The 17,763-nt window shown below is 43.8% G+C and overlaps 1 protein-coding gene across 10 annotated transcripts; it reads left to right on the top strand.

Annotated features, from left to right (window-relative positions):
- The first annotated feature begins 146 nt into the window (after positions 1–146).
- LOC116434693 (stolid) lies at positions 147–14,049 on the top strand. Of its 10 annotated transcripts, none has more exons than XM_031993290.2 (25): positions 147–418; positions 1,204–2,123; positions 3,446–3,527; positions 3,705–3,815; positions 3,880–4,102; positions 4,204–4,335; positions 4,441–5,043; positions 5,121–5,257; positions 5,337–5,417; positions 5,801–5,881; positions 6,161–6,235; positions 6,361–6,375; positions 6,504–6,611; positions 6,689–6,760; positions 7,051–7,192; positions 7,345–7,566; positions 7,701–7,794; positions 8,734–8,766; positions 9,256–9,363; positions 9,550–9,662; positions 9,803–9,939; positions 10,056–10,225; positions 10,318–10,523; positions 10,639–10,948; positions 11,032–14,049. In XM_031993290.2, the coding sequence occupies exons 2-25, from the start codon at positions 2,023–2,025 to the stop codon at positions 11,324–11,326; spliced, it is 3,651 nt and encodes a 1,216-aa protein (XP_031849150.1). In that variant the 5' UTR covers positions 147–418; positions 1,204–2,022; the 3' UTR covers positions 11,327–14,049. The 10 variants fall into 10 exon arrangements, with proteins under 10 accessions (XP_031849150.1, XP_031849152.1, XP_031849148.1 ...); XM_031993292.2 differs by having other exon boundaries at positions 147–481; XM_031993288.2 differs by having other exon boundaries at positions 147–495.
- Positions 14,050–17,763: the final 3,714 nt, after the last annotated feature.

Genomic DNA, 17,763 nt, shown 5'->3' with positions numbered 1-17,763 from the left:
CATAGCCTACGTGCATACCGGGTACTACGTTCACCCTTCCCACCCTTAGCTGTCCTACCACTGCTACCGCCACCACTACCGCCACCGCCATTCCGCCACCTCCGTCACTATCGCGAACCCACCAACACACACTAGCGGGTATACACGTCAACTGCTACGTCCCCGTCTCCTCGGGCTTTTAAGGGGTGGTAGCGAGTACGTACTCACACCCGTAGAATAGCGTTACTCCTAAAACGCCCGAATCCACGAACGTGGCCGTAGTAAGAGTAATGCGCCCGCGCCCGTACCCGCGCTCGCGCGTGTCAACCACCGGCCGACCGAGCGACCAACCAACCAACCAACCAACCAGCCAGCCAGCCAGCCAGCCAGCCAACCAGCCAGCCAGCGAGCCACTCTTGGCTCGAACGTAAAGCGACTGGTACACCATCTTTGAACAATTTTCACGAGAGAATACAATCGAAACGGATCGCGTCTTTTAATTGTACTTTGGAAACAGTGAGCAACTTTAAACCGCAATTAGATTTCCCATTGTATCGGGTGTCACGCGTGTTTCACGTGGAAATGTTGAAATTTTCCATCATTTTGTTCTTTCCTTCCATCGTGATCGTACGCGTTCCCCTCCACCGGTTGGCTCCCACTACTCTCTTTACTCTTTCTCCTTTCCTCTTCGGTTTCTCTCTTATCCCACCCTCGTTCTTCATTCTTTCGGGTTCTCTGCGCGTTACGGTGTGAACATACTTGAGAAATCGCGCGACAAGGTGGTAAACGCTGGTGCAATCGTGAATCGTAAAGCGAATCGTATCAGAGACGTAAAAGATATCTATAATGTTCGATTCCTGCGGCAGATTTAATAAAATACTCGTCGAACGTACAAGGATACACGATAAAACAGATAGAGACTAAGAAACGCCGTTTTATCTGATGGGGTGGTGGTGGTGGTGGTGTTGTAACGTAAGGTCACTTTTTTCATTTACCCCTTGATCGGTTAACCCTTCGGAATACACCTTTTCGGACGATCACTCCAATCTAATGTAACGCGAAACGATGTATGCTCTATGATGTATGATGTACGATACATGATATATCATATAATATACACATATATATGTATCTATGTATGTATGTATGTACGTACGTATATACATATATTTATACATATATTTATACACATATTTATACACATATTTGTGTGCACGCAAACAGATCGTCAAACGAATTGAATTTGAGATGATTGAATCGCTGAGAGAACTCGCGTCGTATTCAGAGAAACGTCCACGGAGAAAGACTGTGCGTTGGAGGTGAATTATTACGGGCCGCCGAGCTACAACGTCTCCCCATATACGCTGCATCCCTTTCGAGTTTCATCGTACGCGTCGTTGCGGTGGACGTCGTCGTCGTCGTCGTCGTCGTCGTCGTCGTCGTCGTCGTCGTTGATCAGTGACAATCTTATCGAACGCGTGTTTAGACGACATTACCGAAATCCAACAGAGTAGAGTGCCGGATCGGATCGAAACGTGTGAAAACGTCGGGGAGAGCTCTTGGAGTAACTCGACCCGGTCAAAGTGGAAGACAGCTACGCGTTCCGTTTGACGGCTGCACGACGAAGCGTATCGCAAGAACGTATGGCAAGTTGGCTCGACCGATCGAAAGGGAACAAGACGTGTAATAATAAGAGGAAACGAGGGACGATACGGATGCGAATACTCGCTACGAGACCCGTATACCTAACGTGGCAAGCATCGATACGGTAATGTACAAGGGTGCTGCTGTTACGCCGTGCTGTTTTCAATCGAATATTCACGAATAAACAAGATTCCATCGAAACGGCGAATTCGTACACGTAACGTTCATTCCCGTATTCCGGCCGATCGATCTGTACTACGAAGGAGCGCCAAGACTGATTCTTTCCGAGAAATCGCTTCGTACCAGCGTACACGTAGCTTCCTAAGAGATTGCCCGGTGGTACCGTCTTGGTCTTGGTCGTTGGTTTTTATTAGGCTGCCAATCGATACGGACGAAATAATGTTTTTACCCGTCAAAAGATTCTTTCGCTGCGGAGTGTTGTTAGTACTGTTATGGATCAAATCGAGTTACCAACAGGAAGAAGACATACCTCATATCGAGTGAGTACAAGCAATTTCCTTTTCTCCATTCGACCGGAGTACGTTAACCGCTCTATACCGTCGCGCGTTGTACTTTGCACGCTGCACGCTGCACGCTGTACGCTACGCGTTAGACGGCTTACGGTGTACACGCTGCACGCGTTATCCGTGCACGTTTCTTGGAGAAATCGTATCGTGAAAGAGGCGCGGAGAGGTTTCGATCTTCTCGCCGAAGGGGCGTGGATGGCTCGTACGACGAGCATATTCGATACGGAATTCTGATCTGTACTCGAATCTCACGTACAGGGGGATACAGGGAAACGACCGATTTTAATTGCTCTTTCCTACGTTCAACGACTGGCTGTTGGCTAAACGATCGACGGACATTTCAATTTCACCAGATTTAACGATAGAACGGTGCAACGAACAACAACCACCGCGTTAACCTTCAGAGGTTCCAGAGAATTACCATCGTACCTTTTTTCTCTCCTTTTCTCCCCGACTAAACGGGCTACGATGCGGTGGGAGGGGCTAGACGGACTCGCGAATATACCAAAGTATTATCGCGAATGCGTGGCATCTACCAGACGTCTGTTAGTTGAGGCAGCACCTGGATATTTCATCGCGCCGCGCGTCGTTGCGCTTAGCGCTATTAGCTCGCGCATTGTCATTGAAAAACAAAGAAGCCGCGACACGTTACGATTTCACGATTCACGATTCACGATTTACGATTTCCTATTTACGATTTACGATTTACGATTTACGATTTACGATTTACGATTTACGATTTACGATTTACGATTTACGATTTACGATTTACGATTTACGATTGTTGAAATCGCAGATGCCTATCAACGATTCGAAGGAAATCACCAAGAATGATAAGAATGAAAAGAACGCAGGCGCGTGCTCGAGTTACGCGTACGTACACAGTCGATTAACGAGGATCAGAACTATCGGCGTGCGTGCGTGCGTGCGTGCGTGCGTGCGTGCGTGCTTACGTGAGCTTGCATGTACACGCGAACGCATCAATGATGCTCCTTTACACCTACGCTACACGATACGACACGACTTGTACGCGTATAGAGGCAGGTGATACAGTCGCTCTCGTCACAATCGTCCACGTCCGTTCGAGCTTTTACGGTCCAATGTCGCACATACGGGAAACATTGGTACGGGGTGTAGTTGTTTGTAGCTCTACCTGTAATGGCTCGTTGAAACGCAATCGTTTACTCGGACGAGACTCGATCTCGCGGTATTCTCGCGTACACTCGTACGGAAACGTTGAGAAAATTCCAGTTTTATAATTATATATTAGATTTTATATTACATTTCGTTTGCAGAGTAAAAAACTGGGCCCTGAAATTCGGCGTAGACTTGTGGGAGTTTGGCAAACAGGTCACGAAAATGAGCGAGATACAGAGGGTAAGAAAACTGTTCGTATTAATGGAATAGTATCAATCTTCAATCGGAATAACATCGTTGGCATAGCACGCTTGCTCGGACAAGCGATTAGTTGCATCGTCGATCTTCTAATTGTCTCGATTTCAAATACCGATCCAACTTTTCAATCCTTCCGTTGTTCTGCTGTGTTGCAAGTAGAAGTATCACGAAATGAACGCCGAGATTGTGAAGAAGGACGGCCTAGTCTTGGTACGGGAAATGGCAGCCGAGGTGAAGAATATGTTGGACTTTAAGATGAACGCTGTCATGGTAAGAACAAAGAGTACGATGATATTCCCAATAATATTCGTCTATTACATGTACATGATTACAGAGGTTGGTGGAGAGCGCCGAGCAAGCAGCTGTATCCGCGCCTAGAGACGGAAACGTATCGCCCAAGTATTATTCGTCGCAACGCTTCGATACTTTTTCGGGAGACGGGAAATCCTCGGCGACCGGTCAGGAGAATTTTCTCTTCTCCAGTCGGCACTTTGACCATTTGCCAATCAATCTCACGTTCTCGACAGTGTTGATGCCTGCCGGAATCAAAGACGATTGTAATTATTCATCGAACCGAACCTCTCCGCAGTAGAGTATGATCGTGCATGCTTAGTTTCCGCTTCGAAACTCTCCATAATTACCCCCGCCTTCTGTTCAGATCGCGAAGTAACCGCAGACATTCAATGGAGCGAATATTTGGATTTGTTATTCGTAAACAACTACGAGAGCGATCCTTCTCTGTCCTGGCAGTACTATGGCGCGACTTCCGGATTCTTGCGACGTTTTCCGGGTACGGTTTACCATTCATCCATTTCTCGTAGCCCCACAATTCTGTGATTGGTCTACGACACGCACCATCCACTGCCTCTTCTCTTTCCTTTTCTCTCTTTCACAGCAATCTCTTGGCCCCCCTCCGAGGAACGAGCATCCAACTCGAAAAGAACCGCGAGTCGCGTCCTGCGAGATGTCTACGACTTTCGCATCTCGAATTGGTTTGTCGGAGCTGCAAACAGTCCGAAAGACTTGGCTATACTAGTCGATATCGAATGCTACGCGTCCGAAAGGATCAAACGATTAACCGTAGCCACCGTTCAAACTATCCTTGACACTTTGGGCCCCAACGACTACGCGAACGTTTATCGTTACGGCGATACGGCGGAGGAGATTGTTCAATGCTTCAAAGACAGTTTAGTTCAAGCATCCCCGGAGAATGTACAAGAGCTGAAAATAGCGGCCAGCTCGCTGAAACACGAAGAAACGCCGACAAACATATCGGCTGCCCTTGGGACTGTTTTCGAGATTCTTCATAGATACAACAGGACAGGACAAGGAAGTCAATGTAACCAAGCGATTATGCTGATCACTGCGGATAACGCCGGATTACCTACGGACGTGATCAAACGATACAATTGGCCTCACATGCCTGTTCGTATCTTTACGTATCTCGTAGGCGGCGACAAGAGCCCAGAATTGCACGATACCGCTTGTGCCAACAAAGGTGAGCAGCCGACCATCGTATCGAGATAGCTACGTTCGAACCGTAGCGCTTCGTAAACCATCGCGTTCGTTTTATAGGATTTTATACGAGAATCACGCACCTCGAAGAAATCAAGAGCAAAGTCTTTGAATACGTAAAGGTCCTCGCACGTCCCATGGTACTTTACCAGCACGACCATCCTATTCACTGGAGTCCAGTTTACGTCGGTGGCAAAGTATGCGAATCGAAAAGGATCTTTATTCGAGTGTATAGTTCTTAGTTGTCCCTATACATTACTTTGTTTATTCTCGCAGAGCGGCAGATACGGCAGAGAAGATAACGGCCAGCTAATGACATCGGTCACAGCACCCATTTTAGATCGTCGAAATTACACGGTAATACACCCTTCACCTTTTTCTCTACTCATCTGTTCGATGTCTCTGAAACGTTAAATAATGATCCTTGTTGGATTATACACGAGTAAATACGAACATGAGCAACTTTACATTCTTCTCATTATTGTATACGCGTTTCTATGCAATCGTACAGTTACGCTTTATCCTTTAATTTCCATGTATCGAAATAAAACATCGAGACGATACCGTTATAACTCTGTTTTTTCCATAATATGTAAGTACTTGCATTTAACTTTTCTTTTTTTTCTTTCTGTCCACTCCTTATTTGTCTCGTGCACACGCGCACACACTGGCACACTCGCACGCTCGCACACTCGTACTATTCTTCTCATTCTCTACTCGTTTCTCTCCCCACCTCGCAGGTGAAAACAGCCAATTTGTTGGGTATCGTCGGCACCGATGTACCCGTCGAAGAAATACAAAAACTCGTCCCTCCTTACAAGGTACGTAAATTATGAAACAAATTATCTAGCATTTCATGCGATTATCACTGTTACTACTGCTACTTCCACCATTCCTATTATTACCACCACCACCACTGTCGTCTTCGTCATCATCATCATCATCATCATCATCATCATCATCATCATCATCATCATCATCATCATCATCATTATTGTTGTTGTTGTTACTATTATTTTTATTGTTGTTGTTATTATTATTATGAACATTGAAATGAAAATAATCTTTTAAGCGTAATCTTCTGCTTTCATGATTCGTAGTTGGGCGTCAATGGATATTCCTTCATAGTCGACAATAATGGTCGAGTTTTATATCATCCGGACTTGCGCCCTTTGGTAAGTAACTGTCAATCGAACATTCGCGAGCAAATTTTTATCTCGAAACGATCACTGTTTTTTCACTGTTGCAATCTCCATTGATGCTCGGTTTTCTGTTTTGTTTTCCTTTCCAATTCACGCAGCCCGGAAGCATAGATGTGAGTAAACGTTCGATATTTTATAATTAAAGAAAGACAATATACGCAACAGGTATCGTTCGCTCATTCTATCTGTCTTTTTCTTTTTCCTTCTGTTCTCTTTCTTTTTCCCGTATTTGTTGGTGCAGTACGAAGAAACATTGAAACCTACGTACGTAAGCGTAGATTTGTCGGAAGTCGAGCTCGCCGAGCACGATGATCCGTCGCACCCATTGAACAATTCCCTTCTTCTCGACGTAAGTTTCAACGCGGACTTGCCGCATATATTGTACAATGATACATACATTCGCACATACGCACATTGATTTTTCAGTTGAGGCATGATATGATCGATCAAAAGGAAGGAGAGACTGGTTTCGCGATCAAAATTCATTACGACAACATGGTGAGTGAGATACGAGATTATCGCCGCCGTTTACCGCTCCACCCCTCGTCTGCTTCCGCACCGCAGAGAGAGAGAGCGGCTGACTTCTCTAACGTTTCTACCGAATCGTTTCTCGGTGTCGGTTGGAAAGATTTCGCGGTCGTAATCGGTCGTAATCGGTCGTAATCGGTCGTAAACGCAACGAGAATACTCGTCCCTTCCCGACTTCTCTATTCGATCGCGTCTATTTATCTCCCGAATAGATTATTTAACGTCAACACGTTTCTTTTTCTCTCTGTGCACGCACACAGAGAAGAGTTACCATTAGACGACACAATTACTTTTATAAGCCGATCGAGGGTACGCCGTTTTCGTTGGGTCTGGCATTGCCCGATGTTTACGGCATGTTCGAACTGTTGGCCGAACAAGAAATTAAACATGCCATTATAAACGGTGAGTTACAGAAACGCAACGTACGCAAAATATACGTAGAATGTAACAGTTTATAGACGATCCGCGGCATTTCCCGATAGAAATGACGTTTCGGTGTTGGTCGGGTCGCCACGTACTTCGAAGCGCTACACATTCGCCTTTGTCCGTTTCAGTGACCGAATACTTCAAGGGAAGCAATTGGAAGGTTCACCCCGATTGGGTGTACTGCGAATACAATTCGGCTTCGGAAAAATGGTTTTCTACCCCGGAAGAACGCGTTCTATATTTTCTCTCTCGAACGCGAAGTCCGGGGTGGAAATGGATGTCCTTGAGACCAAGGAGTCCAAGCTCGCACCACAAACAAGCGAGCAAGCCCGACAAAGATTCGTACTACTGTAAGTAGCCGGGCACCCGTATGGCCGGGTGACACGGCACGCGAAGCCGGTCGATCGGTCGATCAGCTGCTGCGGATTACCGTTGTCCCCGTGTCCTTTGCAAACGACCACTGACCGCACCTTTATTTCTTCAGGTGATAAGAGATTAGTGCAGTCTCTAGTGTTGGACGCGTTGGTTACCGATGGCTTCGACAAAAGAGGTGCGATGCACAAAGAGGAGAATCAAAGGTAAGCGGCCTGAAGCGTGCCGGCGCGAGTGCATGCCCTTCACCCGTGGACACCGATAGCGAAAATATGGACGATGCACTGCAATGCACTGCAATGCACAAGCACGCGGTTCTCTCACGCACCGATTATCGAATAACGTACTTTACTGGATATCGTGAAATCGTTGCCTCTATTTTTCCCTTGCCGTTGTCTCGCATAGTCGTGTCGCGAACAAAACCGACCGCCGAGAATCAACGTGGCAATTTCCACGAGCGATGGAACAATGCTGTTGCGAATAGAAGACAGCACACCGTTCACCACGAAAACCGGAGGAAACAGCAAGCAAAGGAAACGAGTCGAGGAGTCGAGGATTATTATTCGAGCAAGGAAACACGAACGAGTCGTCTGTTTCCAAGGAAACAGTGTTTTTCTTGTTCGAAAAGGAAATTTTACCAGCTATTTTCTCATTGGTGCTCACCGCCGAACGTAAGGGGGCCTGCGTTAGATCCTGCAACACAGGGACACAAACGAATAACTAGAAACGAAACGAAACTGAAAGAAACCGGAAAAGTTGGTAGAATCGATAAGCCGCGAACAAACTATGTAGAAATTTACACTTGAATTCTTTACTTGATATTTTGTATTCCGTATTTCGTATTTCGTATCTCGTATCTCGTATCTCGTATCTCGTATCTCGTACTTCGTATTTCCTATTTCCTATTTCCCATTTCCTATATGCATGTCGCAATATTTGTCGTTACAGATATACTATTCGACGCACAACTGTATATACACGTATCCGATAAACCGAAATGTTCGTTTCGTTTCCACACGGCTAGGCGGCAACGTCTCGGCTGACCGCGACACGTACTATGCGCAACGGCTAATCTGTTTCATTTACAATATTATCTTTTATTGCATATTTTTATTACATTTTATATTGTGTGTCTCCACCGCTAGCCCTATTGCCATACTGATGGCTCTGCTGCACAGGTAATCCATTATGCACAATTATTCGTATAAGCGCACTCGTCGATATCTTGCACGGTGGTTCTTTTTACATACTGTTGTTTCTCCTCACTGTCCGTATCACGAAACGGACCACCACGAAACCGTTTCCTCTTCCAGATGATCCTCGTTTATCTCCTCGAAATATTTCTTTCTTTCTACGTGAACTCGTGTAATCCCATTCAAGATTTTAAATGTACAACTATATCAACGTCCATCGCGTGTCATCGCGATGAAAAACGAGGAAACATAACTATTCGTAGTATACATGGCGAACCGTCTGTTAGATTGACTCGTTTGCACGCATTCTACGCGTGTATTCGCGTGTATTCGCAACTCGGTCGTAATATGCGAGAAATAGTAACTGTGAATGATACTGTAAATATTTCGCGTACGTTCGTATGGTTTCTCCTCGATTTACGTCGCAACGTTGCACCATGTATATTCCTTGTTAACCGATTCCAACATTTGCAGTCAAGGAAAAGGCAGATTCGGCGTGACACGGAGCTTCATAGCGACCAGAAGCGGTCTGTTTCGTTGGCACGAGCATCAGCAAAGCAACGAAGAACCTACCGATGAACCGTAATTATCAAACACATTTATCGCACCATTCGATTCGCGAGGTTCGACAAGGATTGTTCGGACATATTCGAATAACCATTTATACTCTAATGCCAAATAATCGGCAAATCAATTACGTTTCAACGATTCTTCTGTCCGTCGTGCTTCGATGCATCGCTTTCACGGAGAATCGTCTCGTTTGTTCAGACCGTTTGCCGAGAAGTACGTGAGAGCAATGGATTCCTCGTGGTACAAACGTGCCGTCGATCAGCATTCGATAGAACCGGAAAGTTTCGTTTTCAGCGTGCCCTTTGATGCCGGTAGGTATCAGTCGGATTTCAGGAAACGAACCATTTTCTCGTCCGATTTCCGCGGACCAGAATACTTGTCGGATTAGTTTGCGCGTCGTCGAGAACCCGCATCGATGAAACCTAACGATTTTCGTGTCTGTTGTCGCCAGCCGACAGCCCCAATCCTTTGGTCACTGCTACGCACGCGGTATTCATCGGGAAAGGACACAAGGCACCAGCGGCGGTCGTTGGTCTTCAATTTCAACATTCTTCGTTGGCATCCCACTTTATCAATATTACTTCCACGGTACCGTATGCACATGTACTCTACTACGACACGCGCATCTACAAGACACACGATTCGAACTATCGTCGTCGAATTACACGATATATAGAATTGTCACCTTTATTTTCCGTGTTCAGTGTAGCGGCACGGATTGTAAAAAAACTTGTGCTTCCGAAGAACTGGACTGTTACATTTTGGACAATAACGGATTCATAATCATCAGTGAGCGGCACGATCACACCGGTAAATTTTTCGGGGAAATCGACGGTACCATTATGGATTCCTTGGTTCAAGACAAGATTTTCAGGTAACTGCACACTCTCGCGCTCTGTAACGCCTCGCGTTCCACCGATCGACAGTCTCGAATGCTTTTCGAGTACGAGCGTCGTCGCGTTTCAGGAAGGTGACGGTGACCGACTATCAGGGAAAATGTAATCCTCAAGAGTCTCATCAGTCCGCGGCCCCAAAAACTTTCCCCGAATCTGTCGCCACAACGGTCGCCATATTCGGACACATGCTTTGGAACTTGGTATTCGGTTTCAATATGCAAAACTTGTGGCAGATCGTTTTCGCGCTAGCCGGCGAGTCGGTGCGGAATTTCGACGGTGAGTGCAGCCTCCCCTTGTCGCGAGATTGTCGTTGCATCGCGCATCGCGTCCGATATAGCGCGATTCTAACATCGATGGAATGGGCCGGATAATATCTTCTCTCGCTTCGTAGACGACACGATTTTCCCAGATACACCGGAGAAGGCACGGGAACTCGCTTCGCTCGTGGATGCGGACTCTACCGGTGAACCGTTCACGGACGAGAACCAAATATTTCCCAGGCTTCCGTCGGTCGCTGCTGCGTCTCCCGCCTCTCCTGGCTCGACACGGGCCACGTCCGCTTACTACCCGCAACGGAAACTGAGAACCTGCGAGAAGAAAACCGATCTGTACATTTTACAACCCGAACGGCTCAACACTAGCGGGCTGAGCGATCCTCTGAAGGGAAAATTGACAAACTGTCACGTAACCGGCTGTGAAAGGTACGTTTGCGTCTAATTAAACCAGTCATTTCATTCGACTAACAACTTGTCCCCGACTAATCGATGCCTGCGCGTGGTTACAGACCGTTCAGCGTACAGAAAATTCGACACACGAATCTGATACTGTTGGTGGTGGATACTTTGTGTCCATGCGGTAGTAAACAGCTTAGCATCGAACCCATAGAAGCGCTCGCAAAGACCGGAGCTTGCACCGCAAGAAGAGAACGTTTGTACCGCCGAAGGCCACCGAAATGCATAAACTATCATCCGGAAGAATTGGAGATCAAAGTTTGCGGTAGCGCGAGTCGTTCTTGGAATTCTCCCTTCGTGATATTTACCGCGATTACGACTGTCGTTCTTACGTCCCGATTGGCGTGACTTTATTCGGATTTCAATTGTACACACATTCGCAAATTATCTTTTTGAAATGAATTTAGCGTTGTCGTTTCTATGAAACAGTTATAAAAATGGTATACTAGTTGATCGGTTTAATACTCGTACTTGACAAATACGAACGAACGAACGAACGAACGAACGAACGAACGAACGAATTAACGTAAGAAAGTAAGAACGAACGTAAGAATGAACGTAGGAACGGAAGAACGTAAGAACGTAAGAACGTAAGAACGTAAGAACGTAAGAACGTAAGAACGTAAGAACGTAAGAACGTAAGAACGTAAGAACGTAAGAACGTAAGAACGTAAGAACGTAAGAACGTAAGAACGTAAGAACGTAAGAACGTAAGAACGTAAGAACGTAAGAACGTAAGAACGTAAGGACGGAAGGACGGAAGGACGGAAGAACGTAAGAATGTAAGAACGTAAGAACGTAAGGACGGAAGGACGGAAGGACGGAAGGACGGAAGGACGCAAGAACGTAAGAACGTAAGAACGTAAGAACGTAAGAACGTAATGACGGAAGGACGGAAGAACGTAAGAACGTAAGAACGCAAGAACGTAAGAACGCAAGAACGTAAGAACGTAAGAACGGACGCGCATGACTGATTCCGTGAGTGCTTTGCATTCGCGTGCAGACGTATGTGAGAGCTACCTGTTCAAATACACAGGGATATGGAATTGCAATGTCCGGATTTCTCAAACGAATAAACATTCGCTACCAACATACACACAGAATTAGTTGCATTCGTATGCTCGCACAGACGTCGAGCACGCGACGCTTGCACACAGACGTGTACATATACAAATCCATAATATTAATGTTGATCTATGATTACATATCTCATTATACATTTTGTTCCGAGAAAGTTGTGAATATTTCCTAATCGCAATACACGTACACTCGAATCCAATTCCTAATTATTAATGAATGGTACAGGCGCATCTGTCGACGACTGCAATACTTTCGAAAAGTGGCAACCATTTGTTACGTGGAATTTGCTCGCTTGACACGCAACGTGCGCGCAAACATATATACACGCGAAACGTTCGACACGATCAGAATCGTACGAGGGCGCAAAGACGGTTCCCCATTATAAGATAATAAGCGCGATGAAAGATTGTGGTAAAGCTTGCGATCGAACAGCGTAACAAGTTTACAGGAATCTCGCTGCTCGAAAATCCGCAGAAATCACAAAATCTCTATTTCTTATTCGTTGTTCCAAATTTCAAGTCGCTCGTTGCACAGTGTACGGAGGGGATATTTCGTCGGCAGCATTCAACATCGCGAAATTCACCTCCTAGATAGAAATCATTGAAGCAGGAGTTTATATCGTGACAATACTTACGGTCTAAGTCTACAGTTGAGTTTCTTCAGCCATGTAACAAAGTTCACGGGCGTGTTCAGTCGATTATAAAAATTCAAACTAAATTTCGCTTTAGGTCGTTTTACGTAAAACAGGTAGATCGTAACTTTTTCTCCTACGTAATTTATATAGATAGGTCGTCGGAATTATCGTTGTCGTTGTTGTCGTCGTACCGCCACGTTCTACGATACAAGTTTTCAACTGTTTCTCGATTACACGACACACGACACACACACACACACACACACACACACACACACACACACACACACGCGCGCGCGCGCGCGCACCCACACAACAAAACAAAACACACACGAGAAAACGCATGTATCGTTAATCGCGCGGTTTGCAGACGTTAATCATTTTGCATGCAAACAATTGTTGGGATATTCTACGAAGCTTGGAGCAACGAAATGTCGTATATGGTAAAGTGTAATTGTAATGACGATTACTATAGAAAGAAGGGGAGAACTTGTAACGTAATACCTTTTACTAACCAACAACAGAAAGAGATCTATTCGTAATCGATCAAGACCTTGTACGACCGATATCGCACATGTGTGATCGCTCGCGGGCCGTTCAACGACACGTCTCACAGAGGAGGAACGGCGGCAGACGCGATAATCCGTGACGAACACAGTTTGGGCAAGACGATTCGTTATATACGGAGAACAATACGTATCGTGTCCGCGCGAGCCGCAAAACCTCGCAAAACACCGCCAAAGATCGCAAAAGATCGCGCGACGAAACGTGAAAATATTTCAAACGCCGCGTAGCCTAAGCATATGCTAATGCAAAACAATTGTTAAAATCCAATCAAATCGAATCGAGAATTATTATCTATCACTACGCGTCTCGCCTTTTGTTTACTCGATACAATAATTAGCATATCGTTTACAAATTTACGATGAAAGATGAAACGCTTCGTGCATCGAGGAGAACGGTGCAATTTACGCGTCGAAGTTGTCCAAGTTATCGAAGCAAACGATCAACTCGACGAAAAATAAGATTTACGAATGTTTTAGATAAGAGAATGTCTTTTGAAGAAGAGCACCTCTAGGTGCTGCCATGTCTTCCAATATTTGTATATTGATAATAAAGTCTATTATAAAGGTAAAAGACGCAGGAGTAAGCGTAAACGTGGACGCAGCTGCGATCTCGGATTCGAATGCTGATGCGACTGCGACTGCGTACGTACAAGTACAAGTGTATACATGTGTCGAGACAGTTCTTAGATATGTGTACGCTTGTACGAACTTGTTTAGGTTATTAAACACTTAAAATAATGTAACTGAAAATACCGTATAATATTATATAATAAAATCTAAATGCAAGAGTACGATGGCATTGGCCCTTTATTTGATGCTCTCCATTTCAGAATTAGGGAGATGGATCGATTCGAAGATCGCATAAGAATTCTTACTTAAGAGGCATCATTGGTCAACAATGGAGACTGAAGAAATCAAAGTTCATCCTTAAGAACATTTCAGTAACAGTTTGAATCACATTTCAATTGTAATTAATGAATTATGTGCAATTTTCGGATCTGTCGATTGTGTTCCATACAGTACGTAACAAGTAAGACAAGTGTGAATATTCACTTGATAATGATTTTCAATCTGTTCTCGTATCGATCTGCAATTAGAAATAGGGGTATCATTATCTTTGTACCGTAAGCTTTAATTTCACCCGTCGAACATCGAAATCGCCCTACGGAAAGCTATAGAATAGCTAATGCAAAGACAAGGGAACGTTAAATGTATGTATAAAGATGGTTGCGGACGAGAGGGGCAACAGATTTGGTTGCGGGCGACACTAGCGCCATGTAGCGGCCATACATTTTCGAAGCTTTTCCCTATACCCGCAATGTGTAAGACAAGGAAGGGGACAGTGTGCGACAAGGACAGACACAACCTTTCACGTGACACCTCCTTGAAAAAGCATCTCATCGGTTCCTGGTACGTACGCGTGAAGCATCAGGGCTGAGGAGGTAATCGAAAGTGCGCCATCTAACAGCAACAGCTACGAACTAAATGCGACAATTCAATGGAGAAGAAATCAACGTAATCAGCAGCTAATTCATTATCAACTATACTATTACGAATAAATTGTTAACCTTTGCAATGTGAGATTGTAGAATGGACCTTCCCCTACTTTCTTATGCACCACTGAAGGAACTTTGCTCCGCGTTAATTATTTATTAATTATTTACCGACATGATGTAAGAAGATAAAGTAGAATTATTACAGGTGCCCAATAAACGATCGAGTTGTTGACATAATAGGTACAAATTGAGAACATTTATGATCGTAGATATTAAGTTAGACCACCACACATATTCAGTAGCATTTTGAACCACATTCGAACAGTAATTAATAAGTTATTAGCGATTATCTAGTGAGTTCGCTGCGTCGGTAAACATGACGTTTGGTGGCGTCATCTAGCGGCCGAGAATTTCCTAAGCTAATCCCTATACCTGTAATGTGTAAGGCAAGGACAGTCATACCGTGCGACAAGGACAAACAATTACTCTCAAGAGACACCTCCTTGAAAAAGCATCTCATCGATTCCTGGTACGTACGCGCGAAGCATCAGGACTAAGGAGGTAACCGAAAGTCCGCCATCTAACGGCAACAGCTATGCACTAAAGGAGACATATCGATAGAGAAGAAAAGTACGAAATCAGTCGGTAAGTCATTATCAACAAAACTATTACGAATAAATTGTTTACCTTTGCGCATTTGAGATTCTAGAATGGACATTCCCCTATTTTCTAATGCAAATACTGATGTAATTTTGTATCGCGTTAATTATTTTTTAATTATATTCCGCGAAGATTTGGGAAGATAAAGTATAATTTTTTACAGGGGCCCAGCAAAGAATGAAGTTATTGACATAATACGCTTATATTGTCCACATTCGAGTGAGTTTGCTGATTTTCAGGAGTTTGCTGCGTCGGTAATAATGTTGATTGGCGGTGCCATCTATCGACCGAAAGTTGGTACTAATTGACTAGAAGTTTGAGCGTCCTCTCGATAGATGGCGCCCCAGATTCACACGAAAATCAGTGGACGTCTCCGAAAATCGTTAATAAGTTATTAATTACTTTTCGAATCCTGTTGAAACTGTAATATTCCGGAGGGTCTACCGTAATTTCTGCGATCATGAATATTTATTGTATTATTGTATATGTTACTTTTGCTTTTTCCAAGTCACGTATCGTTGGATTTTTACGGAAGGGCAGGGGGGGGGGATGTTTTCGTATTCCTGGCGGGCGATCTTTGCTCAATTGCAGGAATGTAATAATCGTTTGTCCGGTGCGACCTTTATCAGGGACGCGTGGATGCCGTGGGTCTTGTGGCTAATCGTTGGTAATCGGATTAAAGGAGGGACGGATTTCGCAGATGTAAACGACCTCCCGAAAATTGGTTGGATGTTTGCAGTATCTTGATAAGCACAGGTAAGAAAGGCTGTATGGGGTAGCGGGTACGAGCGTAAAGGACCTTGTATCACTCGACCGTGAGTCGTTGTGTGCGAAGGAGTCTTTTTTCTTCTCGCGATTGAGACATTGAGTTTTTTTTTTTTTTTTTTTTTTGGTGGATTCATTAATTTAATTTAATCGTGCATGTGTGTTTGAGTGTTGCGTGGCTCGAGGCTTGGGTGAAGCAATGTTTCTAAGATGCGAGATGTGTAAAGCGGGGACAGCGAAGGAGTGATGAAATTTGAGTGAAAAAGAGAGAGTAAGTAAATGACCCTGGAAGTTTTGTATTTTTGTTTATTTTTATTTTTTTTGAGATTCGAATAAGTATAGTGTAAACGCGCGAGGAAGGTATTATCTATTGTGCCAAGGAAGTATGTACATAATTTGTAAACATATTTGTCGTGAATGTTTAATTATTTTTGTTTTTCTTTTTCTTTCGCTGCCTTGTTTACTGTGAGAATAGAGTGTGAAATGACTGTCATGTAAAGAAGCTTGCACAGATGTTTGTATTTCCACTTGTACATATATACTGAAACGTGAAATTTTTTTTTTTGTTTTTTTTTTTTGTTTACGGTGGATGGTGAGATATTCGAAGAGAGTTGCGTTGACTTTAGAAGAGACAGGTGTGTACACTGTTCAGTATATTGTTTCCATGAATAAATTTATTTTTTTTTTTTTTTTAAAGGTGCGAAAGGAAATTGTGGTGACGACGGGGAAGGGAAGTAGCTTTACCCTCGAAGTTTTTCAGATGTTTCGGAGACGACAATAAATATTGCGGGAAGGCTCGGAGGCCATAACTTTTGGCAAGTACGTAGGTAGAAAAATAATGCGTGGTGAATATATTTGTCACGAATGTTGAATTAGTGTATATGGATATCAATCATTGTAAATTTTTTTTTGTTTGTTTTATTTTTCTCTATACGTGCGAAAGGAGATTGTGGTGATGTTGGAGAAGTGAATTAGCTCCACTGTCTAAGTTTGTAAGATGGTTCAGAGACGATACAAAATGTATGGAAAATGCGCGACGAAACCTTTACCTGTTTTGTTTGAAAACTGTTTACGTAAAAAAAAAAAAATAACGTGGCAGTATATTTGTTGTGAGTATTCAATCATCATCATCATCATTATTATTGCAATAATAATTTTTTTTTTTTTTTTTTTTTTTTTTAAGTACCAGCGGCGTGTATCTTTTATTTTGGGCTCTATCTCCCTTTCTGTAGGGTGGATTTGGATGATGTTTGGAGACATTGTAGTGTGACATTGGACGCACATTTTGAATATTTATCGAAGACTGTATCTTTACCTATTCATGAGATATTCTCATTTGAATGGAAAATGCGGCACCTCTGTATCTCCATTTCTAGTGGATGGATTTTGATGAAATTTGTATCGATTACAGATCTCGATATTTGAAGGGAAATGTGTGGAGTACAAGATTGCGAACCCAATATTTTTGTGAATATTTCTAAAAATTGTAATTTTGAATTTTGTCTCCACTTTGGATGAAATTTGGATATGTTTTATATCTCAGAAATGTAAGAATTTTTGATTCAACGGATGACGTGTTTTCAA

Source organism: Nomia melanderi, chromosome 4 (genome assembly GCF_051020985.1).
Source record: "Nomia melanderi isolate GNS246 chromosome 4, iyNomMela1, whole genome shotgun sequence".
NCBI lineage: Eukaryota > Metazoa > Arthropoda > Insecta > Hymenoptera > Halictidae > Nomia > Nomia melanderi.
Note: the sequence above shows the minus strand (reverse complement) of the source record. Positions and strands in the feature narration are given on the sequence as shown.

What these genes read in the sequence shown, in the direction of transcription:
- LOC116434693 (XM_031993290.2), top strand. Translation starts at nt 2,023, where the DNA reads ATGTTTTTACCCGTCAAAAGATTCTTTCGCTGCGGAGTGTTGTTAGTA. An exon ending in TGCCGGAATCAAAGACGATT is followed by an intron (nt 4,103 to 4,203) that starts GTAATTATTCAT and finishes CCTTCTGTTCAG; the next exon opens with ATCGCGAAGTAACCGCAGAC. An exon ending in AACTCGTCCCTCCTTACAAG is followed by an intron (nt 5,882 to 6,160) that starts GTACGTAAATTA and finishes CATGATTCGTAG; the next exon opens with TTGGGCGTCAATGGATATTC.